Genomic DNA, 25,525 nt, shown 5'->3' with positions numbered 1-25,525 from the left:
CAGCAGGTCGAAGGAGGTGATCCTGCCCCTCTACTCTGCTCTCATGAGACCTCACTTGGAGTATTGTGTGCAGTTCTGGTGTCCTCAACATAAAAAGGACATGGAACTGTTGGAACAAGTCCAGAGGAGGGCCACAAAGATGATCAAGGGACTGGAGCATCTCCCATATGAAGACAGGCTGAGAAAGTTGGGGCTGTTCAGCCTGGAGAAGGCTGCGTGGAGACCTCATAGCAGCCTTCCAGTATCTGAAGGGGGCCTACAGGGATGCTGGGGAGGGACTATTGATTAGGGACTGTAGTGACAGGACAAGGGGTAACAGGTTAAAACTTCAACTGGGGAGATTTAGGTTACATACAAGGAAGTTCTTTACAGTGAGGGTGGTGAGGCACTGGGTGCCCAAACACGTTGTGAATGCTCCACCCCTGTCAATTTAAAGGTCAGACACAGGCTTGAGTGACCCGTACTAGTGTGCGACATCTCTGCCATGGCAGGGGGTTTGGAACTAGACGATCTTAAGTTTCTTTCCAACCCTAACCATTTTGTGATTGTATATGCATACCTCCTTATCTCTAAATAAAGGTCACTTTTGTTAACAATTTGCTTTCATACTCCTGTTGAAGTTCCTCTAGGATGTTCAAACTATGCACAATTTCCTAACCAACCAGGTAACGTCAAGGCCGGAGCCACAGAGCGCCTAACAGACAGAACAAGCTGCAATCAGACCCACTCACCTGCACCTGCAGGAGGCTGAAAAAGCAATTTGGTCACATAAGTCCCCATATTACATGCAGATGGGTTTAAACACACAAAAAAACCCCAACATAAACCTACAACGTTTCTTCCCCTGCCTTCCCCCCCCCGCTTTTTTTTTCAAGTTGTTCATCATATTGCAAAAGATACATTTTAAATCTAAAATAATCCTCTGGGTCTGGGTTTGCTTGGAGGTTTTTCACAATATGCAAAAAAAAAAAGCACAGAGCAGTAGGACCACACTCTTACATCAAAACACAGTGCAACAGCAACAAATAATATTATCCTATACTACGGATAAGCATTTTCCTTGCCTTCTAAGAACAACTGTTTACATTAACATGTTTTAGTACATACCAGATTACACAAAACATGGCTTTACGTAGTAAATATTATCATTCATGAACTAGGTGATAGCAGTCACCTGGCACATTTATTAACAGACATGAACCTGCATTCAGCACCACCTTCCTGCCTAGTCATCAGTAAGTGACAGCCCTTTGGACTGACCCCTGATTAAGTGATCCAAAGCACAACATAATGAATCTTTCATCTATATTTTTCTTAACTTTTCTTCAAACTGGCCACTTCTGATAAGCCAATTCTACTTTTCAAAGTTTGTTTGAGGGTACAAGTAAGAAAAAGTTCCAACACTCAATCCTCTCACAGCAGTTTTCTCAATCTCTTCTGGTCTGATGCAATATAGAATAGAAATTGCAGCAGTTTTTACTCAAATGTGTTTTGTCTCTTTCATGGGAGCATTCAATCGCATTCAATTACCTAATTGCACTACAAAATTAATATTATTTTTTTCTGATAGCCTGATTTGAAAACTCTCTAGATTGTATAGATTTCTACATAGTTTTATGTGCTATCTTTATTCTTACATTTATTTTCCTACTTGGGAAAAAAAAACCAAACACACAACAACCAAATATTTAAATACAAAAAGAATGTTTAAATAACATGTAAGCTTGGCCATTTTTAAAAACACCTACAGATGACCATACACAGGAAACAAAAGGGGAGGACACTTACAGAATTGTAGACTGAGGCTCAAAAAGGCTAATAAGGCTGCCAAAGCCAGCAAGAACAGAAAACGGTTTCGGAAAAGCATTATTATTCGTTCTGCTTTCTCTTCATGGTTTCATCTTCATATATCAGTGGTTCCTGCAAACAAAAACACATTGGCTAACATATTTCAGATGTAGAAGTATCATCTATAGCAAAGAAAATTCAAATACCCTTTTGACAGTGTCAGTTAATTTCCTTAAGGCAAGCACATGAGGCAATTCAAATTGGCAACATTATCAGTAAGTCTGCAAGTTGTCTCCACTCTAGTTATGAGATTAACTATATTTCCACAAGACAGAACTTTCAAGTAAATAAAAATAATGCTATTTCCCATAAAATCAAGTTTTCTTCTGCTAACACAGGGTTAATGCTTATGTCATAACTTTATCAACAGTTCCTTATCAGGAGTCTCTTGCCTCTGTGCAAAGCAAATCACCATAAGGATGTTATTATGATGATGATGATTATTATTATTATTATTATTATTATTATTATTACTGGCTGGATGGCCACATGCAAAGAGTTGTGGTCAATGGCTCAATGTCTGGTTGGAGACCAGTAACGAGTGGTGTCCCTCAGGGATCAGTGTTGGAACCAGTCTTGTACAACACCTTTGTCGGTGACATGGACAGTGGGATTGAGTGTGCCCCTCAGCAAGTTTGCTGATGACACCAAGCTGTGTGGTTCAGTTGATATGCTGGAGGGAAGGAATGCCATTCAGAGGAACCTTGACACACTTGTGAGGTGGGCTGATGCCAACCTCATGAAGTTTAACCATGACAAGTGCAAGGTTCGACACCTGGGTTGGAGCAATCCCAGGCACAGCTACAGGCTGGGCAGAGAAGAGATTCAGTGCAGCCCTGCGGAGAAGGGCTTGGGGGTGTTGGTCAGTGAGAAATTGAACATGAGCCAGCTTCAGTGTGTGCTTGCAGCCCAGAAAGCCAACCGTATCCTGGGCTGCATCAAGAGGAGCGTGACCAGCAGGTCAAAGGAGCTGATCCTGCCCCTCTACTCTGCTCTCGTCAGATCTCACTTGGAGTATTGTGTGCAGTTCTGGTGTCCTCCACATAAAAAGGACATGGAACTGTTGGAACAAGTCCATAGGAGGGCCATGAGGATGATCAGGGGACTGGAGCACCTTTCATATGAAGACAGGCTGAGAAAGCTGGGGCTGTTCAGCCTGGAGAAGAGAAGGCTGCGTGGAGACCTCATAGCAGCCTTCCAGTATCTGAAGGGGTCCTACAGGGATGCTGGGGATGGACTCTTCATTGGGGACTGTAGTGACAGGACAAGGGATAACAGGTTAAAACTTAAACAGGGGAGGTTTTGACTGGATATAAGGAAGAAATTCTTTACTGTTAGGGTGGTGAGATACTGGAATGGGTTGCACAGGGAGGTTGTGAATGCTCCATCCCTGACGGTGTTCAAGGCCAGGTTGGACAGAGCCTTGGGTGACATGGTTTAGTGTGAGGTGTCCCTGCCCATGGGAGGGGGGTTGGAACTAGATGATCTTAAGGTCCTTTCCAACCCTAACTATTCTATGATTCTATGCTTCTAAGAGCTCTCAAGAGCAATTTGGTAAATCAACCCTAGAAACAAAACAATCCTACAACATGTTAAAAGGGTACACACACTTTCTTAAATATAGGTTAAAAATGGCTAACTGGTAGCCTAACTTTAAAATGGCTTTCTAACTGGTAGCCTAACATTTTACTGATAAAAAATTCACAATTCTTATTTAAGGAAATGAGGAGTAAGTAAAATTACAAATGCCACTACACAGAAAATGGAAAAGTACATTGACTTAAGATTAACACCTGGAATAATTCTGCATAATAACAATTTTAAACTACAGTTTTGACAAAGATCAGAACAACAGATTTCAAATCAACAGTATTTAATAAAACTTCGAGACTTAAATAATTCATTGCAAAAGTTAAAAAAACCCAAAACAACCCCCGCAAAAAACCCAACAAAAAACCCAAAAGAACCCCAAAGCAAAACAAAAACCAAACCAACCAACCAAAACACCACAAAAAACAACAACCAAAAAAAACCCACCCCCCAAAAATACAACAAAACGACCCAGGAAAAAAGACCCCCAAACCTCTCCTGAAAATATCCAAACAAGAAGCACTGTTAGTAAAATCAACAATTTTCCTTGCAAAATGTCATCCCAAAGTGCACAGAATTTGCTGAAGTTCCCTGTTTTCACTTGAAAATTTCTCTATGTAAGAGATGGGGTGTTTGTCCCCATTTTTTTCCTTTCTTTTCTATATGTAAGAGATGGGGTGGTTGTCCCCCTTTTTTTTCTTTCCTTTCTAAACAACCAGCTGCTCTTATGTGCAAGAGGTGCCTTTTCCTAGCCAGTTGCAGGAAATTGCTTAGTCTTGAAAGCAATATTCTGAGATTGCCAGATCCTTTGAACTGAGCTCTGTTCATGACAGCACATTCAAACATGTTGACAGAAAATAACTTTTTTTTCTCTCGATGACTGGATTTTTTTTTGCTCTGGCATTTATTTGCTCACAGAAAGAGATCTCTCCTGCTTCCTTCCTGCTTTTGAGAATGAAAAGCCTTACATGTACATGTAATTGATGCATATTTGTTTATAAAAACTCTTCTCTCCAAAAGCTATCTTACCAAGTGAGTGCTGATAACTTGTGTAAAATCACAATATCAAAATTCAGATCCAACCCTCTCCATAATTTCCTCATTAGTATTTGAAAATGACTCATGTCTCACTGAACTTATTTTATCCACTGTAGTTAGGCTTAAGAAGAGTTGTGGGATCTACAAGTTGGCCCAAGGTGACTTCACGGTGAGAAACAGTGGGACCCAAAGCATATGTGGTGATCTTCCAGAAACGAAGGCAGTGGGGCTTGCAGTAAGTGAAATGTATTAAGCATGTATATTTTGCAGGATTGAGGTCTTTTAATCTCATTTTACTTTGAGAACTATCTTTACAGCTTTTGGAAACTGTGGAAAAATTGAAAGAACTAGAGATTATGAGAAGCAAGAAACCAGAGCTATTACAGTATTTTTCCAAAATGCCAATAGAACCATAAATGGTATGTGCAAACAGTAATAAAAAAGTTAAAAAAAAAAAAAAAGAGACAGAAGGAAAAATTTCAACAGTCTCAGTTTCATAAAATCACAGCTCATCCTGGAACATCTAAGTGAAAGGTATGCTGAAACTAAACTGAACTAACCCACTGAAACTAAACAAAGCTGCAAAGAGTAAAAGCTATAAGGATTAGTGTATACAAGAACACCAGGAGAGAATAAAGCAGTTAAGCCAAACAGATGGAAGAACAGAAAGGGAACCACAAGAAAAAGCAAAATTAGACTGAGCAGGAAGGAGAGAGTAAAATCTGTTAAGAAGCTCTTACGAACAAGAGGTTTTGTGCACTATCAGTGCTCATTAATACTGCTACTGCATAAAAAAGCTGCTATAAAAAAAGGAAAAATTGCAAGACTGGAAAAAAGGAGATCATACACACCTCATATTGGCAAGATGTTTTAGAGGAAAAAAATTAATTAGCTTTAAACCTTAATTGCAAGATCAGAAGTTGTTTTAAAACATATTGGTTTAAACACAGTATTCAAGAAATTATAAACAAAATTGAAAGATTTAAATATACTTTGGCCCACTAACAAATTAAAAGTTGCTGTGCTACAACTCTGGAGGAACAGGAACAGCTCCTGTTAAGCAGCTGTTAAATAAGAGCCTGCAAATAAAATTTGTTATCAGCTCCTACTTGATATCAAGTTGTCAGGCATCACACAGATGTATGTAAGACCAAATACTGAAGCCTCTGCCTCAGTGTCCTGGCTGTGCCTTGCTGGCACACAAGGTACTCCCAGGGACAAGAAGCACTTAGCACATATTAAGTGAAGTCAGAACAATAAGTATTGCGAGTACTCACCGAAGTGAACATTTGTAAGCTAAAAGTGGTAATACTGAGCCTGGGGGTGGGTGCGTGTGTGGAATAAAAAACTAACCAACCTTATCTCCCCACAAAACTATTTTTATATGCAGATCGATCAAAAAACCGACTACAGAGAAAAACACATTGTGGATCTTCAGAATATACCACCCCATAGCAAGAGGCTGCAGTGTTGCTGAGCATCTGCTGCTAACATGACATTTAGAGAACACTGATCTTTAACTATTTACTCTGCACACAGGCCACAGTGCAGGTCATGCCCCAGCCTCACCATCGCTGTGCTGAGGGTACTCAAAGGTCAATTCTGTCTACAGCTGACAACACCACCTGGCTATTCTCCAGGCACTGGTCCTTTGTTTTGGAGATAAGTGTTACTGCTTTTAAAGGTAAGCACCATACTGCTGCAGAAGAGGCAGAACTCAGCACTGGGAGCTCAGCTCATGAGAGGCAGTATTCTGATGCGTGCCAGAAAAGCATTGATTTATGCTCATCCCTTAAAACAGGTCTTTTGCCCAAGACCAAAACAGCCTCAAGTTGCATCAGGGAACATTTAGACTGGATAGCAGGAAAAATTTCTTCACTGAAGGGGTTGTCAAGCACTGGAGCAGGCTGCCCAGGGAAGTGGTTCAGTCACCATCCCTGGAGATATTTAAAAGAGGTGTAGATGTGGTGCTTTGGCACATGGTTTAGGGGTGGACTTGGCAGTTCTCAGTTAATGGTTGGACTCCATGATCTTAAAGGCCCTTTCCAACTTAAATGATTCTATGATTCTACATTTTCTATGTAAGCAATTTTTATCAAGTTCTTCATTCAAACCCCCAAACTTTTTTCAGGAACACTAATTATAAGTATGACATGCATAAGCAGATATTCTGCTTATTCAGATATTCTGAAGAACAGCTGTTAATAAAGTATCCTGTATCAAAATGCAGATATATAAAAAGCTACTTCTTAGCCACCTTTTGCACCATACAGACCTACCCACAGAATTTATCTGTTAAACATGATCCGACTCATCAAAACATGCCAGAATGACTCACAGCATTAGAGCACCCTCAGCATGGGCATAGTTTAGTGAACACCCATGCAGTTCCAAAGCTCAGGATTCTGAAAGGGTTCTCCGGATGGTCCTTGTCTGTGGTGTTTGCTATATGACCTCATCTTTTGTACATACTCAGTTGGCTTATACAAGTCTGGTAAGCATGTTCCAAAGTCCTGTGGAAGCTTATCAGCCTCAAACAAGGAGATCAGAACAGTCCCACCTACAGGGTATCGAAAACCAACATCCTTGTTCTTTGCTGCATTCACAGTCATTCTTGGAAAGCTTTCCATGACTGAATGCAAGCAATGTTTGGGACAAACTCAGTTTCTTGTTCTGATTCTACACAAAAGGGCCGACATGTGCTAATGGAAGGTGCTAAGCTATTACATGCTCACACAAGTGTAAAAATAGTTTTACCACTGACAGCAAGGCCAGACAGCTAGCCAAGCCTCTGGAGGGCTCTTTGAAAAGCCTGACCAAATCACATTCTCCATGTTAGGCCATTTTACTGGAAAAGTTGGTCCCTACCTAGAAAGGCGGTGACAGCAGCATGTCTGCTAAGAGCCTAGGCTAAGCATGTAGCTCCCAGTAGACCAGCTGGCATGACTAACCTACTTTTCGTTCAGCACTAGCTGGGTATTGCTAGCTAGTGCTCCACATGGAACCTCCCACCCAGCAACCCCTCCTCCTGTGCAAAATAAAAAGACATTTTCTGCAGGGTTGACTAGCTAAGCTGTTTCTTTTGATTATTTTAAGTCTGGCCCCGAAAATAACTTGACATCAATGCTTTCAATGCACTTGAGAGGTTAGACATGACACTAAACCACCACTGCCAAACTTCTGTGCCAACTAAATGATACCATTACATCCTCTAAATCACCTGTATCCATCTAGAATACAAACCTGCTATCTAGCATGAAGCGTAAGCACATTATTGCACTGACTCACCATGACAGCTTAAACGAATTTACTTGATTAAAATAGCATGTCTCCATAAATAATCAATAGTACTCTTCTAAGTCTGCCTCAAAAAAATTAGTGTATTTATCTGATGTGGTAAACCAAAGTGACATTGTCCACTGAAATACAAGCAAGCGAAACCGGCTGTAGTGAAAAAGCAAAGAGAAATGGTGGCTTTGTCCAAAAAGGAAGGTAGCATGAAGTCTCTAACTGTATTCTGTACTCCAGTCAGATAGAGGTATATTTTGTAGCAAGGCTCTGTAGCCTGGGAGGGAGAGCAAAAAGCCGACAGACAACATAAAGCTGATCTGGAGTAACATTCATATATGGTTTTAGAAAAAGTCATAGTAGAACACAGGGACCCACTCACTAGTGTGATGTCTCTACAATGCAAAGTTTTTAACTGTAATTGCTTTTTGATGCATCTTTTATCTTTCATCTACATCTGCAGGCTTATTTTCTGACAAAATCCGTTTTGAAGACATCTGAAACGAAGGTGACAGCTCCTTATACAATTATAATGAAGAATTCTGCCTTTACTTTCACTCTAACTCGTGATGCTCCATCAGTTATTCCCCAGCCATTTGGCAGCAGACTACCAGGCAGTATATTTTTCATCTACTAAAACCCACAAGTCCAGCATCCAGACATTCTCTGGTAGCTGGAGAATTTCATACTCTTGAATTGGAAACTGGGAGAGTATAGTTGTGTCAGCAAGTGGCATGAGCCAAACTTTTTCTTTGGTGCTTCAAGGGATTTGCTCTTTTTCCTGCAGGAATGAAAAATAGTGGCTGGGATCATATGGTCATGACCAAATTGACCGGTGCTACAAAGATCTATAGCAAGCACCAGAGCAGAGAGGAAACTGGAACACTCAGCAGCACCAATTTTCTGGTCCACATGACCTGCTTAGTTACTCATGCTTGTAATCATCACATTGAGGAAACCCTCATAAACCCCCTGCAGCAATTTAAATGGGACATATGATTCCTGCAACACTGAAAGTGTATTTTGCATAGCATCATGAAGTAACAAAGCTAGCATCTGCGATATTGTTGCTAGTAATTAATTTTCCCATCAGAACCAAACAACTATTCATTTTTAAAAAAAAAAAAATTATGAAAAATAGGTTACATCACTTGGTGTAAAAAAACGCATTTCTAAGAAATGTAGAACTAGCTCATCATTGAAAAAATCAAATAAAGCCTGCTCAGTAATGTTACTCATGTAAGCCTCCTCCATGACTTAAGCTAGAAGTTTGTAACCATGTGAATCACAGAACTTGACTGGAAGTATAAACAGGTCATCAGCCTCATTAAAAAAAAATAAAAAATAAAAAATGAAGAAGAAAAGAAAAAAGGTGATACAAAGAAAGCCAGGGTAAAAAAGGCAACATGTACTACTCCATGGCAGTCATGCATGGAAGCAGCAAGCACCACCTACCCACTACAGCACAGCTACATGTCGATATGTAAAAACTAATAGCCACTTATAACTTTATTTTCAAATTACTTAATTTTTTTTTCAGCATCTGATATATGTATAGAAAAGAACAACTAAGTTGCCAATGTTTAATATATTTTCCTATTTAGAACACTAAAATATCTATAATTTTCTTTTTTCTCTGATTCCAAGTTTGTTCCTTATCTAGTCAGTTCTAAACTCCTCATACTGGCACAGCTGGTCTTGAGATGTACAAAAGCTTCTGAACATAGGACAGAACTATTGCCCAGTCTGTTGAAGCAACTAACACAAGCTCTCACTTCGTTATAGCTAAGGGATCAAATAGAGCTCTTACTCAAACAAATTTGCCCCTCTCTACAGCACTCATTATTTTTGCTGTGCAGCAAATTTACTGCTGGATTTAATAAGTAAAGGTGAGGAGTTGCTTAGCATTCAGAAGTGATGCAGGGACCATTAGCCATACTGAGATTTGACCACACCATGAAGGTAATCCCCTGTTCTGAAAAGGTCCACTTGACGCTGAGATCTCGGCTTTTAAATCTCAAGGTGCACAGGCAGATAACATGGTGAATATCTTAAACATCTCTTTCTCCTAACCAGCTTTCAGGTTTGAGCAGGACTGTCATACAGTTTCACACTGGAAAATGTGAGAAAGCAGTCTTCAGCTTATAACCTTCAAAAGACAGTTTCCTGCTTTTCAATTACCATTATGAATTTCCTTCTTTCAAGGATCAGCAACTGAGAGAGGCAAGCAGAACAAGTTTTTACATAGTTTAAGTTTGCATTTGATTTTTGTCAGTCCACATCCTTTAGAATATATTTCTTTTATTCAAATTAGAACCTACAAGTCTGTGGATCTCTTAAAATTGAGTAATAAACAGTCATGCAGAGACATCTATATTCAACTTATGTTTAGTGCATTAATGTTTAGCTAATGCAATGTAACATTGCAACATTATAACTACTCTTTATGGGTTTCTAGGCACTGGAAGTTGATTTATTTTGAAGCCCGAGATGTGTTTTCTTGAACTGGGGTCAGAGTGAGGAGGGGAAAAGAAGTGTAGGAACTGTTAAGACGCATTAAAAGATCATTACAGTGTTTGATTCTTTTATCTTTTTCACATGTCCACAGAATATAAAGTAGGTGTATCAGCTTATCTCTCCTGTACTCCAACCACTAATCACCTTGCAAGGAACCCCTTCTAAAACCAAATACTTCTGACAATTCAAACAATAGTTTTTGGAAGAAATGCTATAATTAGATACTATAATTGTGACTTTTATTCAGCAACATTTCAAAGTCACACTTTAAAAGACCTGAATTCCCCTAAAAGTATTTTTTTTAATCAAGAACAGTCATTTTTGACATGTAATTGCTAAAGAGTATCACTACGTAGTTATTTCTACAAAATCGATAGTTCCTAGGACTATTGGGAAAAAAATAAACTAACTTAGATATTAAGGAAACTATATTGCCAAAATAGAAGGTACTGTAAACACATAATTCCTTTGGGAGGATGCCATTCCCCTAGACCATCCTTCTCCTTCTCCAATCCCTCTTCTATTCCTAGAATTATCAGTATATGTGAGAGAAGTTCTGAACAGCTGCAATTCAAATAGTTTATATGTTGTGCACATCTTTCCCTTAAAAAGAAAGAAATAAAAACATTTTAAATTTAGTCTCTTTCTATCTCTTCCCAGAACACTTACCCTTTAGAGGTTCAAGATGGAGACAGCTTGCTGCTTTCAAGCCCAGGCTCTGGCAGCATCCTGAGAGGCATTTTTGCTCCTACAAGCTTCACTAGTCTATTTATAAAGAACATAAGTGTTCCCATCAGTCGGGACAAAAAGATGACATGCCCCTGCTGGGAGGAATTTTCAAGAGTCTAAATTAGCTCTAACTGTAAACAAATAGGAAGAGCAGGATTACACATAGAAACAATTATGGAACATTTACTGTGACCTCTCTGTGGTCTCCTTTATGTTCTGCTTTGTGCCCGATTTAGACACCTCTTTAGCTCAGACCACAAAGTGATGGTCAGCATCAAAATTCATGCTTGCCAGCTCATGCATTCTCTCTCTTTTGATTTGTACTTTTAGTCATACTTGTTAGTCAGTGATGCTCTGCCATGTCACTTCACTGAAGGGCTCAGGGCCAAGACAAGAACCTCTCCTGCTGAATTCTGCTCCACATTATGGGAAACACACAGGTAAAGCTCCACGCTGCACCCAGAGAAACCTGTAGACATGCGTGTTGGCAATGACTGTATGAGTACTACCTTCTCCAATTATGAACATCTGCCCTTCTACAAGGCCTCTGGGTTCCAAATTACAGGTGTCATGCTGATCCTGCCTTCCATGAGCTGCAGAGAATTGTTCTTTTAACAGTGCCAGAGTTCTTCCCTTCATTGCTGTTCTCCAGAGGAAAACAGGGTGACTTACTCTCTCATCTACCACTGCAAACCATCTCCACCATTTCATCTGGTCCCTTTTACAGGGTCTGTACCTCTACATATTTTCAAGTCCCACCTACCCAACTGATTACTTTTTCTCACCCTTCTTAGAAGATTTTGGATGATCTTAATTCCATCAGTACCTGCATATTAAACAAACAAAAAAACACCCAAACAAAAACAAACACAAAACAAAACACCCCCCTCCCCCCAAAAAAACCAAAAACACCCCAACAAAAAAACCTCCCAAAACACACACAGGAAAAAAAAAACTAAACCAAAAAACATCCAAACTCCACGAAACCTACATAATCATATATGCAACAAGTCCCTATACCAAAGGTATATATATCATACACAGTATTTTTCTTCCCTTGTTTTTTCATCAAAATTGACATAGATGCCCAAGTTGGAAACAAGTCTTAATCTCTTTTGGTCAGCAAAATGTTTATATTTAAGTCTGTATTTATGTCATTGCTTGCAAGCACTAAAAATGACCCAAGTTTTAATTTTGCTATTATTAGTTGCATCCACACAGGATCCGTAAGATTGCATTTGTATGATGCGTCCAGGGAAGGAATTGTGACAGATGCTGTGATGCCACATAATGGACCTGGGTTATCTTGCTGGGCTTGTTTCTAAACCAGTTTGCTGCCAAGCAAGCCACCAAAGCATGAAATGAAAAAACAAATGAAAACACATTAGAGCAGATTTCCATTGGGTTTTCCTGCTTCAGAGTTAACAGAGATTGGGTGCTAAGCCCAAATACACCCTCACTGCAGCTCATTACAATTTACTCCACTGCTGCTATTTTTTAAGTTGTAACGGATGTATAATCAATTTCTACAAACATGAGAGCAAAACCTGGGCCTTCATATACCCCTGGGTTTCACACCTATGCTCTTTAACAGAAACAAACATCTAAACTCAATACACAGTACCTTTTATTTTTTCTAATTTCAGTAAGAAAGATTTGTTATATTCCTATTAAGTAAAAGAAGATAAAGCCCACCGAATGACAGGAAGAAGCATCATTGCAAGCTGACAGCATTCCTTTCTGCAGTAAGGAAAAATATTTGCAAACAAACGAGTATTTTGAACCAAAATTTTATTTCTGTCCAACAATATAGAGAAACTGCATGTAAATATAAAACTTTACATTTTCTAGGCTACACACTAGTCTGCCTTTGATGACTGCTTTGAGGACAGGGTTTACACAGAAACATATTTGCTGCAGATTGATTCTCTGCTGTACATGAAAGGTTTTAGAATGTGTCCTTGCACCTCACTGAGAAAAAAACCCAATGAAAATTCCACTATCAATAGCATTGAAGTCAAGAACATGCTGCTGCCATGTGCATTTTTGTGACATTTCAAAGAAAGTTTCTCTTGCAGTTCCCTTCCCAAAACTCTTTTCCTTCACCTCCGTCTATCAGGACTACTCATTTCCTAAGTATGCCTCCAACAAGCCTGCTCAAATGAATCAAAAAGCTAAAATAAAGTCCCCAGCTCTAAGGAACAGACCCCTTTTAGATTACCAAAATGAAGACTAAGAAAGACCATTTCATTCACAGGAAGAAAACCACCAATCTATGACTGCTCTGAGTCCCTCAGAGAGCAGCAGATACTCCGAAGATGGATGTGGTTTTGAATTTGAAGCTGCATTTTGAACAAGACATGATATAGCACAGACTACTTCCTTTCAAACCACAGAGAAGACTTAACACAACAGTGAAGCTATCAATAAAATCCAGTCTATAATGCAATCTGTCAAATTACAAAGCTTTAATTGGTTCCTAAATAACTTTGGATCACAAACCATTCCCCTTTTAAAAAGTCATACTTCATGGCATACTCAAAACATAGGTACTGAAAAGACAGACCACTGCATTTCTTTTGCTAGCTTACTATCACTTCTCTCATTTTCATACCCCCTTTAGGAACTGTTGAAAGCCCATGCTTTGGGCTTTTGTTTTCCAACTATACTGATTTTATAGGTCTCACTCAGTTTATTTGTTTGAACAGCAAATGTATGAGAGCATGAAATACTTCAAGGAGTAGGTATCCTTAACTTCCATTTCTTTTGGTCCATTTAAACCCTTAGTTCAAGAGATCCTTCCATGCAGACAAAATTCTCAGTAAGTGCTGTAATCTGGCCTTGACTACCTCTTTTTGGTTGGAAATAAGGTCAGTATTCTACAGCTATATACGTTTACTCTGTAGAAATGTGAAAAAAGTTGAAGTCAGCAACAACCTACCAGTGCAGCACATAACTTAGGAAGCCCTGTGGAAACAAAATTTTATATCTAGGAAAATCTGTCACAAGCCCAACTCTTAGTCATCCGTTTCAGGAATGTCAAAAGCAATGTTCCCACTCCTTTTCCTACACAGTGATAGGTCATGCATGTCTATGAACTGCAGGGAAAGTAAAAACAAAAACAGAGGAAGTGCTTTTACTTCCTTAAAGGAAATCAAGTGACTTTTTTAAACATTATTATGAAACCTGAAAGAAACCTTATGATTTTGATGGCTACAGGCCAGAACTGAATCTTAATTGGCAGCAAAATCATTCCAGAACATACAGACAATAATTCTTGAAAAATGGCATCAGAATGTAATTATTTTAAACTTACTTTTTTAAAATGGTATACCATATGCTCATAATTGTATGAGCATAAATCATAATCACACACAGATTACAGCCAGTGGCTGGTCAGATAACATCACAGCTCCAAGAAGCACTCAAAGGCAAAGCAGTTAACATGCTTAAACTGATATACTTTCCTTTTTTAGTTAAGCTTCTACTTTTTACAGTTTTAACTGTCTGAACAACTTCCTCTCTTACTGTAACACTCCCCTCCATATGTATTTCCAATATAGGCTTTTGAACATGCCTCTGAACAGGAACCTGCCTCCCTCTGCTCCAGTGTCAGAGGTTGTTGCGTTCTGCTGCAAATACTTTCTTCTGGGACTAACTTTGAAAGCAAACATTCCAGGGATGCACTAGTTGCAATCAACCAGTGAAGTTAATTTGAATAAACAAATCAGTGAAGAAATCTCATAAATGTAGGAAAATGTTTATTTTCCCACACCAGCTCAAATTTACCCTATCCAGCATCTGAGATGATGTCAGTATGCTCCCCTCCATGTCTGCGCTTCTGCTCAGATTAGACAGATTTGAGAGTAGGACCTGAGCTCCCAAATCTGTCCTTATTCTTTTAATTACAGATGTTTTTACACTGGGTCTGTTTATAACCTGCCTGCATACATATATATTCTAATGCTGAAAGGTTACATACCCACAGTTCTCAGGGGTTCACACAGGCTGGTTTGCTCACAGTATTCCAACTGAATGGATTTGGGAAAACACAAAATTGTAAAAGCTTGCTGACTTACTCCAAGCTCTTCACCCTACTCACCATCCCATCTTGTATACCCTCTCCAGCTGATCCATTATCCATCACCCTCTGGAAAACTGCTGGAATCTGAATCCACTAATTTTCCCTGGCAACTTACCCACAACTCCACATGTAACCATTAGCTAGCCATGTATGTCTTCATCTTACCCTAAAAAATACCATTTTACAGCTGGAGATTTGGCCATTACTGACAGCTTTCCATTATGTAAAACACAATTAAACTAAATTATCTAAATTATACTGTGAAAAACAGCTGTGAAACAACCTGTTGTTAGAAGTGTTTGTGCAAGAGGGATGGAAAGGCTGACATATATTTCAGTACTGATTCTATTTCTACTCTATCCTCATGCTTAAGCTATATTCTGACCTTAATTCCAAAATATTTTTTCTCCTGACTATAGCTTTCCTATGGGATCTGTTCCATCCTACCATAATCACAAGGATTAATTCAAAATTACAGGGTAGATAAACACTTCTGTTTCCTGTCTTCCACATGGAAAACTTTTGTTCATGTCCACTAGCTATACTATTGCCCATTGCAGCACCAACAGTTGGCAGCTCATACTGGAAAAGGTAAAAAAAAGGGGGGAAAAAACAGACTAAACAGGCTTTATTCAGCAATTTGGTCATGTTCTTGCAATCTAACCCCAGAGTGGTGATTACACAGATGCATCAGCAGACAGTCAGCATTTTCTGCTGCCCTTTCTTCCCCACAACACTTCATACAACTGCCAACTTGCCTGGCTGCTGGATAGCTGGATGGGGAATAACACAGGCCACATACTGGGAAAACTGCCGTGCTGCTGGCAAAAGGATGTGCCTTGTTTTATTCGTGATTATTGCAGCAGCAGCACAAGCTAACTTCTACAACAATGCCCTCTTACAGTTAAGAGACAACCTGAACACAAAGGTTCAAGCACAAGAGTTATTTTTTTTCAGAAGCAAAAATAAAAATAGGCTTAGGTAAACAGCTCTGAGACTAAACACAATGTCCTAGCATTTAATCAGAAAGGCCCACTGCCCACATTTTTCTTGCTAAGTTCCACAAAGTTGTTTTCACAGTTTATTGGCTCAACAGAAGCTCTTCATGAAGGCATTCAAAAGCCTTCACAGACAGTCCATGTTCAGACTTTTGCTTCAGGGGCAACCAATAAACCAGCATCATAACAGGGATGTGAGGAGGATGATCAAAGCATGAAAAATATGGCAAAATTCAAGGTCCAGCATTAGCATTGCTCTGTCCTATTAAATTAGTTATTAACAGAGTGTACCAGGGATTCACAAGGCTTCCCTTTTTACCACCAGAGATGGTGATAAAAGGTCAGTGTTAGGTAAACTTAGAATGGTGTCTTCCACTATATAAGTAACTGTGAAATTCACCATAGCAGACATAGAGACAAAGTTATGGTGTTTATTTTTTCATTTTCACAAGGGAAACCATGAATCATGTGACAGTTTTCTGGGGGAAACTGACTTCATTCTTTGTCCATGAAAAGGTTTAAGGTGGCTGCAGAAACCATAGATGAAACAGCTGGAAAAGTCAGCGACTCGTATTTCCAAACAACATTTCTGAACAATGTATTTTCCATGTGGCACAAACAAGCCCAATTATTTCACCTTCCAAAAATCAGTTATTTTAATGAAATATGCCAGCTGTCTAGCTGTTCAAATACCCAGTTCACCTCTCTAATCAATACAAAACAGTCTTCAGTCTTGCTCTGAATCCTTTGCCTGTCATCAGAATCACTTAGTGCTTAATCACACACTTACTATCCACCTTTGTAGCCCTCCTGGCAAGTGTTCTTATTATCAGCTTGCACAATGAAAAAATGCTCTTTTCTGCTGCTTAAAATAAATCATTACATTTATGATTCAGGCATTATCTGAACACAATAAAATGACATTATCTGATTTTTTTAGAAGAATCATAAACACTGATTGTCAGAGTACAGCTACCCACTCTATTTCTTCACTGAGCAAGAGTGTCTCACCCAGCTGTAATCAGAGACCATTTAATACTTTCAAGACAAACAAGAACATCAATTTTGAATTCTAACCTATATCTCATGCCACAAATTAAGCCATATGGGCTATGCTCACATGCTCCTACATAGACATAAGATTCATGTACCCTCTGTTACAATTTTTAGACAATAACATTTCTACTATGTTCTGCCCTAAATGGTTTTCAAAGTCAAATGCTTGCTTAAGGGGACTCCATTTGGATTTCACCAAATTGCAGCCTGATTTTAACAGAACATGAAGTGTGTCAGGGTCCATACAACATCTCTAGTGTCTTTCTGGAAAGCTGCAACATAAACTTTCAGTCATCATCATCATCCTATATGTAGCTTTATGATCAACTGCTTCAAATTCTATTTCTATGTAATTTATACCATACATTGACCTGAATTCTGGAAAGCATTTGAAAGAAGAATACATACATATATTTTAAAGCATTATCTTTTTATCTGTAGTGCAATATTTTAGTTCCATTTCAGTAAAGCTTCCACAACACCAAAATCCACGCAAGTAGAAATTTTGCAGGAAATCTAAATTTAAAGCCTTCTCCCAGGCATTTGGCATTTCTTCCCTTTTTGCTACACAATTAAAGTTTTTGTTTCTGTATATATTTTACCACCCAAGCAATTTTTTAAATACAACCTCACAAACGTGAATCAATGCATAGGTTGCTTATTGACTCCCTCTCCCAGCAAGTCAAGATTAAAGGCTATGTCAAACACTTCCCAAATGCAACACACCACTTGAACAGTTTTGTCACAAACCACACTGTCTGTCCATCAGTTGGACCACTGAGGTTCTTTTTAAGCAAGACTTTCCTCACCTTTGAGGATGCTGTCTAGCAGAATTTGCATGTACTAGTCAAGTCCTTACCAGCACAGCAAGCTGCTGTGCTGTCTTTTCATGTATCTGATCAGTAACTGTCTTGCACATCTACTAGTGACTCTCAAAACCTTCTTGTATTACCAATAAAAAACTCCATCCTCTTTAGTCCTCTCATACTTCCTTCACCATTGATTCCTATAACACCTGAAGCAGTAGCTGCATGTCTTGTCTGCGCTTCCCAATGCCCCTTGAAAGGGCACCTCCACCATCTTGGTAGAGGCAGAGTTGAGCGCTCTGCCCTCTTGAACAATTAAGGTACCACCACCTCTCTTGTAGCATCCATCATAAACCATAAATCTAATAATATCTAAATCATAAAGCATATGTTAGTAGTTGGCTTAACATTACATTCCTACACTTATTTGATATATGTGAACAATACACATCTCAATGTGTTTCTTTACATACTAATAGCTAATATTTTTTTGTTAGTTAAAAGAGAATAAAAACCTTGAGGAGAGGAAAAGAATATGCAACTAGAACTGACTATAAATCCAGATAAAAGTCACACTTAGGACCACATGAGTTCATCACTCATGTTTCAGGAGGTAACATGTAAGATACACTTCACATACAAGCCTTTTGTAATTAAATATAAATAAAAAATAATAATCTGCAACTTCAGCAAAAAAGCATCCAGAAAAACTCAGCCAAAGTCTAGTTTCAAAGGTCTCCTATGACATAATGAAAATGAACAAAGACTTACATAAGAAACCACACAGGACACGCACAGTTTCTTTCATCTAAGGAGCTCATGGGGGAAGGCAAGTATGTAAAAATATACACCCCATTGTAAAACCACTGGAGAAAGCAGACTTCACGAGGGACAGTAATTCTGCACACCCTGAAGCATCGCTTTTTGTGTGTGTTCATGGTAAGATGACTGCTTTTTCAACTAAAAGAAGCCCAACAGAAAAATGAAGGCTGTCAGGGAAAAGCAAGTTGAAAATTATGAAAATAAAACAATATAAGTAAATGCCTGAAGTCTAACCAGAGCTACACCTGTGTAGGTACACACGTACAGATGCACAGGTTTAGTTACACCAATGCAGTTTTACAGCTCTGTTGTTGTCAGACCTTCACACAAGACACTGCTACTCCTCAGTACTTCCTTTCTTGCAGAACAGGGATCTCCTTTAGTACACATTGAATCTTACAAAAATCAATGTTTCAGCACTACTGATTTTACATAAAATATTTAAGAGACTACAATTAAAAGCCATTAGAGAGAGGAGCATATGTGTTTTAATCATATGCACTACTTTTAGTTACCTTTTTGAGAAGATTAAAATTAAGCAGCTTTTGCTTTTCATCCCACTCACACCCTCCCACTATAAATTCTGTCTGAGCTAATCCTCCTTCTACAGACGTCAAAACAGTGCATACGTATTACAGCTACTTACTGCCAAAATGTGTTGGTTTAATATCCCATTACTATTGTAATACTGGCACAATAACTTATTATATGAGACAGCTTTTGCAGTTAGTCACGGATAGAGCCACTTACCCTGTAGTTTTTTTCAACCACATGAAACTGTACTTGTAAAACCTGTAGAAAAGAAAATTTAAGGTCTGAAGTAGACGCTCACCTCAGACTGTAATGCCAGACAAATAAAAGGCTTAATAGGCCATTACACACACACTTCCCACCCTGTCATTTCCACTGTCCCAGCCTTTATGTAAAGTGATCTGTTCAGAAATTCAGGTTATGGTATTCACAAATACATTGTTTAACTCCTTATTCCCTAGCATTTTAAAGAATATTTTCACTGATTTTTAAAAAAATGTATTTATTTTTAAGTACAGCATTTCACATGAAGGTCAAGGCAATCTCTACCTCAGAACACGCTTCGGATGGAAAGACCACACTTGTTAAAAGGTTCAGGGTTATTCCTTAGGAACCTGCAGCGCAGAAATACACCAAGAAGTCTGTTCGAGGCTCTACAAATATTTAGGTTGAAGTGCATACAATGACAGGGGCTGCTGTCAGATACACTAAAGACAACAGGCGTCAAAAAGAAGACAAAATTCAAGCGAATTATTCCACTCCAGACACGGTGTATCGGCCATCACCTGATGGCAAAGTGTCAGCCCTCCGGACAGGCTCGGCAGCTCTGCGGCACTCGCCGGTCAAAGCTGGTGAACCCGAAACCCGTCACCACCGAGGCTCTGCTCCGCGGGACCCACGGGCCCGCCCCGTCGCGGGCTCTAGCCCCGCACGCTGTCTGCGCGCCCGTGCGGCCCTGCGCCGTTGAGCCGGCACAACGCACGGACCGCTAGCACGCACCGAATCCTGCCTGGGAGCGCCTGGACGCGGCTGCCTGGCGCGGGCACCGTCCTGCCGGCAAAGTTTACCCGCCCAGGCCCCGCAGCGGCCGGCTGGCCGCCGGCGAGTCCCCCGCCCACCGGGCCACTTCAGCCAGCCCAGAGGAGCCCGCAGCGCTTCTGCTGCCCCGGGTCGTCTCCGTACGCGGGGCAGCACCGGACCCTTTCCATCCCTCGGAGCTGGACGCGGGGTAGCCGCTCCCGCCGCGCCCAGTACGCCCGGGCCGCCGTCCTCGCTCTGTCCCCTGGCGTCAGTAGCGACCGCCCGCCGGAGCCGCCGAGTATTTACCGGGAGAGGGAAGCAAGGCGCACACAGCCGGGTCGTACCGGGCACCAGCCCGAGCACTCCGCAGCAGCGCACCCAGGGAACCGTCCCGCCTGCCCGGCCGGGGGAACACCCTCCCGCAGCGCACCCGTACCTGCCCAGCCTGCCGCGCTCAGCGCCTCCTCCCGGAGCCGGGGCCGCTGCCCGCCGCCACGCCACGGCGCCGGCTCGCCAGCCCGCCGAGCGCCCGGCTCCTGCCAGCGCCGCCCCCCAGCGGCCACGCCGCCCGCCACCGCCCCGGAGCGAGAGGCCCCGCCCCAGTGGAGCGAGTGAGTGGCTGCCCCGGGACGGGACGGACGGGACCTTGACCAGCCCCACAGCGGGACGGGACCGCGGCCAGCGCGGCGGGGACACCCGGTCCGCGGTTCCGACAACCCGGCGTGGCGCGATGGTGCCCGTGGCTGCCCTCGGCACATGCGGTCCCCGAGCCGCCCGCCAAGGGGCCGCGCGGTTTCAGCCCTCTGAGGGATTCTTTCATCGTCAGCCATGTGGGAGACCAGCGAGCCGGCTCCCGGGCCAACAGCGGGCAGCTAGCCCGGGTTCTCCAACATCAGAGCCTTGGATTTACTTCCTGCTGCTCTCAGCGTCGAGAGGTGGCCATCGGGTCCCTGGAGAACAGCACAAACATCTCAGCCAGCGAAGCAAAATGGTTACTGCTGGTGACTGCTGGCAAATTCTTTTCATACTTATCGGGACGTGCCGCTGGAAGCTGTAGTGCCCTTTTGTAAGAAATGCTAATTTCAGGCCCTTGTCAAATGAGAATTCCATGAATTTCAATAAAAAGATAAACCATATTTTGCTGTATAGCTGGTACAAGTAAAGTAATTTCATAACTTGTATTTGCCAAGATCTGTTGCCAACTAAGAAGCTTCCAGTTAACCAGCCTTTCCCTTCTAGGAGCTGCTCCTGCTGTGCCAGCAGGAGAGCTGGTGCAATCCTACAAGCTGATCATTTCTGAAATACACTGATTTTTCCTCAGTGTAGCCCTAAATCAGGCTCTAAAATTAGTTCTGAAGGTTTGGAGAATGCCTTAATTCCCTTTACACACCTGCTTTGACATGTCTGTGCAGAACCCATGCAAATACAGGGTGATCAAAGCAGACATGCTGATACTAATAAACATTTGGCACCGGTGTTTATGGCAAATGGCTGCAGGGTTTTGGTTGCAGCCAGGAGTCACCTCAATGAGTGTATATGGGTCACATACTCCGAAGGTTCTGCTTGCTGGCCTGGATCCTTCTGCCAGCTTCCAACTCCGTTGCCATACTGCTCTGCCAGCTGACCTACTTATCTGCGTGGCCTCTAATCTTGGGTCATGGTGACCAGGGGTCACTGCCCTTAAAAAAAGCATGGAGCCAAATTTTCTTTCTTTGATATTGCACATCCATAGAGTCAACATACTTAGCAAAAGACTAGGCTTGTTTTTCTGGCTAGACTAGTACCTGACTGGTATGATTTCATCTGGAAATGTGCTGAGGTTCTCCATGTCCCCATTTGGGATAAGATGTAGGAATTAATCTTTTTTTAACACACTGCACAGTGGTGTGGGAAGCAGTTGTCCAGCTGCTGATCAGAAGACCAGAGCCTTTACCAGCTGCTGCTCTTTAAAAACCATACCCAGAGATGCTCAGCGTTTTGACTGCTGCACATAAGGCACTGCTGTTCTTCCCACTACAGCATCACATTAGATTATAGCTAATCAGTCACAATAATTTTCCTGGTTTTTTTTAGAGAAGCAGTACTGACCAGCTGAAAAAGAATGATTTGCTGAAGAGTAGAAGAAAAACTATGGGACCCCAGATGTGGAACAGTGAGACTTCTGACTGCCCTTCACTAGATCACCCTAGGGCATGTTAGGATTACATAATGACCCACATCAGCACAAAGAAATTTGTTGTTTCCCTACCCAGAAAGCAGAATACATACATTACAGAAAAATACATCCCCAAACATTAATCTACCTTGATAGCAGATGCTAGCAAGGGCAGTTACATTTCTACCTCCATCAAGCATGAAGTGGAATTAACAAAGGATTTGGGATTCAGAAACTGTCAAACTATTCTCCATGTAATAAAAGGATTTCATTTTCTTCACAGGATGTTTTTGCTTTGGAGACTAAAATACAGTTGCTCATACACATAAAATAAATCAATTTTGTTGGAGATAGCCATTAAGATATCTATAATGTGAATGACTATGTACTCCAAAGTTGTTAATATCCTGAAAATTTATCTGCAGAAACCCCATACACTTGTATTTTAAAGATAAAATTAAAGGAGGCAAACTGAATACTCATAGGGCAGAGCAACTGCAACTTGGAGCAGTCTTGGAGTTATGCACAGGCTCACTATATCGCCCCACTGATATTCTTTAGCAAATGAATCTGCTTTCTCTTACACATACTATTATGCATCCAACAACCTTCTCACGGTGCAAATACTACTTCACATGATCAGAATTTGCTCTTTGGCAAGTATTGTAAGAATGTCCTTAGAGTAGAGAGAATTAGCTATGAACTAACCAAAATTGTATTGCATTAACTGAACAGTAGCTATGAGCATGTGTGAGCACTGAAACCACAAGCTCACTCACCAACATCCACCAACCACTACTGGGACAATCCATGACTGTATGTGGTCAAAACACTGTAGTATTCCTCCATCTGACCTCAATCCCAAGAGGTAAACTGACAACATGAATTACAGAGGATAGGTGGTGAAATGCAGCCCCATCACCAAGGGAGGACAGTTCTTATTTTATGGTTTACTTAGATTTCCAAGCTCCTGGTCCTAATCCTACTTTATTTATTTATTTATTTATATCATTACATATGTTCTAACTGTTAGGTGTGAGGTTTTTCTCCTTCTACTTCATTTCTAGTCACCAAGTTAGAACAATTACACATCCTTCTGTTTGCCAGAGCTTTTGAATACAAGATTCTTTGGAGAAGGTATGGCTTGGTTCAGGGATGTCCTGCAGGCAATTCCTAACACACATAGTACACAATCAGTTACTTTTCACCATGTAAAATATTTCAATTTTCTGTTTAATCCAAGAACTAATACTTCTGCAAGAAATGAGAATCAGGAAGTAAGGCCAAGGACTTTACCCACAGTACCAGCAAGATCCCAGCTGCTGCTCCCAATAGCCATGACAGCAGTGGAGTGGAGTACAGCACATAAGCACAAGTGAGTAGGAGGAGAGAGAGGCAAGTCAATCCTTTGCAGATGAATCTGCAGTCAGTTTTGCTCATAAAAGAGGATCTCAGGCACTTCTAAGCTATTGTACCTTTGAACTGTGTTGAGAGAATTTTAAATTAAGGTGTATTTGAATGAGATATTTCAGTTCTAGGGTTACTTCTTCACTTTAACAGTTTTAGACCATACATGTTTGTGGGGGTTTTTTTTCCCTCTCTTTTAAGAAAATGAGAGTTTCAGTGGTTTGAATCATTGATTCAGTTCCATTTTTTGACCTTGGCTGGATTTCTCAGCTACATGCCTCAATGCTTTAGAGGGTCCTTACTCTCCATCTAGCTAAAGGTCACTTCTGGCAATACCCCATTCTTATCAAGCACTGTTTTTAGTTTGCTGATTACTGACTGCAGTGCTTTGTGTCTCTGTCCTACTCCTTTAAAGTAATTAGATAAACCTCTGGCAGTTCTGGAAGGAAACTCCTTTGAAAACAGTTATTTACGCCTGCTTTTTGCCCTCACATACCTGAACTCTGATGTCACCTCTTTCAGTTGATTTGCACATGTTCCCTGCAACATTCCAGTGTCGTATCTATCCAATGCCTGACAAAGTTGGACCTGGTTTTATAGCTTAGAGTGCCTTGGTGACTCATGTATATTTCAACAGCATATTCCTCCAACTTCTTGGGATGCCAACATTGTTACCCAGTAAGTTCCCTCACTGAGCCTCATTGGATCTTTTGGAAACTTTGATTTCCATAACCATAGGTCTGGATAAGGTGCCACAGCCACTCGCCCAAGATTTCTGTAACTCTGATTTCATTATAGCAGCTTCTGTTTTCTTCAGAGGCTGCCTATTATCGTATTTGTCAGCACTTCTACATATATGGCTTTACAGCATTTGAATTATCTCTGCAGGGAGTCACTGAATTCAACCCTCAAATATGCTATTTTGCAGTATATAATGTTTGTGTTAAATATTACATTTTCATCTCTTGTTCTCAGGCTTAGCTTCCTGCTAATATCACACTCAGCCTCATCAGTTTCAGCAGTAATCAAGCAATCAATAATTAAAGTACATACTAGGAATATTACCACATATTTTGTTATTTTCCTCTGCTCTTTCACAGGTTGATTAACTCCCAAATAATAATTACAAATTCTACATTGTTTCTAGGTGGAAACAGACATAGCAAAAGGGGCCTTATCTGTTGGTACTTGCCAATATTCCCATTTCTTCTGGATAGCATCAGAGGAAAGCCTGTTTGCTTTTCAGAGAAAAGCCTGTTTATTTTTGAGAGTGAACAGAAGACTGCTCTTTGCACATGACTCTATGTCCTGGTGTATAAGTGGGTTTATAATTTTGCTTCATTTGGAAAATCATCTGATTTAATTGCAGGATTTTCAAAAATAAATTAGAACCTCTGAACAAATATAACTTGAATAGCTAGTTTGGCCCATTACTTCCTCCTCCTCTTTTCCCAAACCCTGCTGTCATGCAGCTGGATGCATACCAACTCTGGGATTAAAACCCAGGCACCTCATCCCAGCAGGTCCATATTTTATCCTAGCAGGACCCTGCATGGTCACAAGAGAACTGTGAGTGCACGTCAGAATAAAAGACCAGTCAATCAAGTCATTGAACAGCAATGCAGTCAGCTACCTA

At 40.7% G+C, this 25,525-nt stretch overlaps 1 protein-coding gene across 7 annotated transcripts in view; it reads right to left on the bottom strand.

Moving 5' to 3' along the window:
* The window catches only part of PXYLP1 (2-phosphoxylose phosphatase 1), a 59,833-nt gene extending 38,961 nt beyond the window's left edge, over window positions 1–20,872 (bottom strand). The window contains exons 1-4 of one of the 7 annotated variants that reach the window (XM_034064007.1): window positions 20,764–20,858; window positions 19,857–19,921; window positions 19,527–19,568; window positions 1,789–1,920 (exon numbers count right to left, since the gene is read on the bottom strand). In XM_034064007.1, coding sequence (XP_033919898.1) covers window positions 1,789–1,867 — 79 coding nt within the window. In that variant the 5' untranslated portion in view covers window positions 1,868–1,920; window positions 19,527–19,568; window positions 19,857–19,921; window positions 20,764–20,858. The other 6 variants (XM_031047239.2, XM_034064008.1, XM_031047238.2 and 3 more) reach the window with 6 other exon arrangements.
* Between the last annotated feature and the right edge of the window lie 4,653 nt (window positions 20,873–25,525).

Source organism: Melopsittacus undulatus, chromosome 6, assembly GCF_012275295.1.
Source record: "Melopsittacus undulatus isolate bMelUnd1 chromosome 6, bMelUnd1.mat.Z, whole genome shotgun sequence".
NCBI lineage: Eukaryota > Metazoa > Chordata > Aves > Psittaciformes > Psittaculidae > Melopsittacus > Melopsittacus undulatus.
This window is presented reverse-complemented; position numbering and strand designations above follow the sequence as displayed.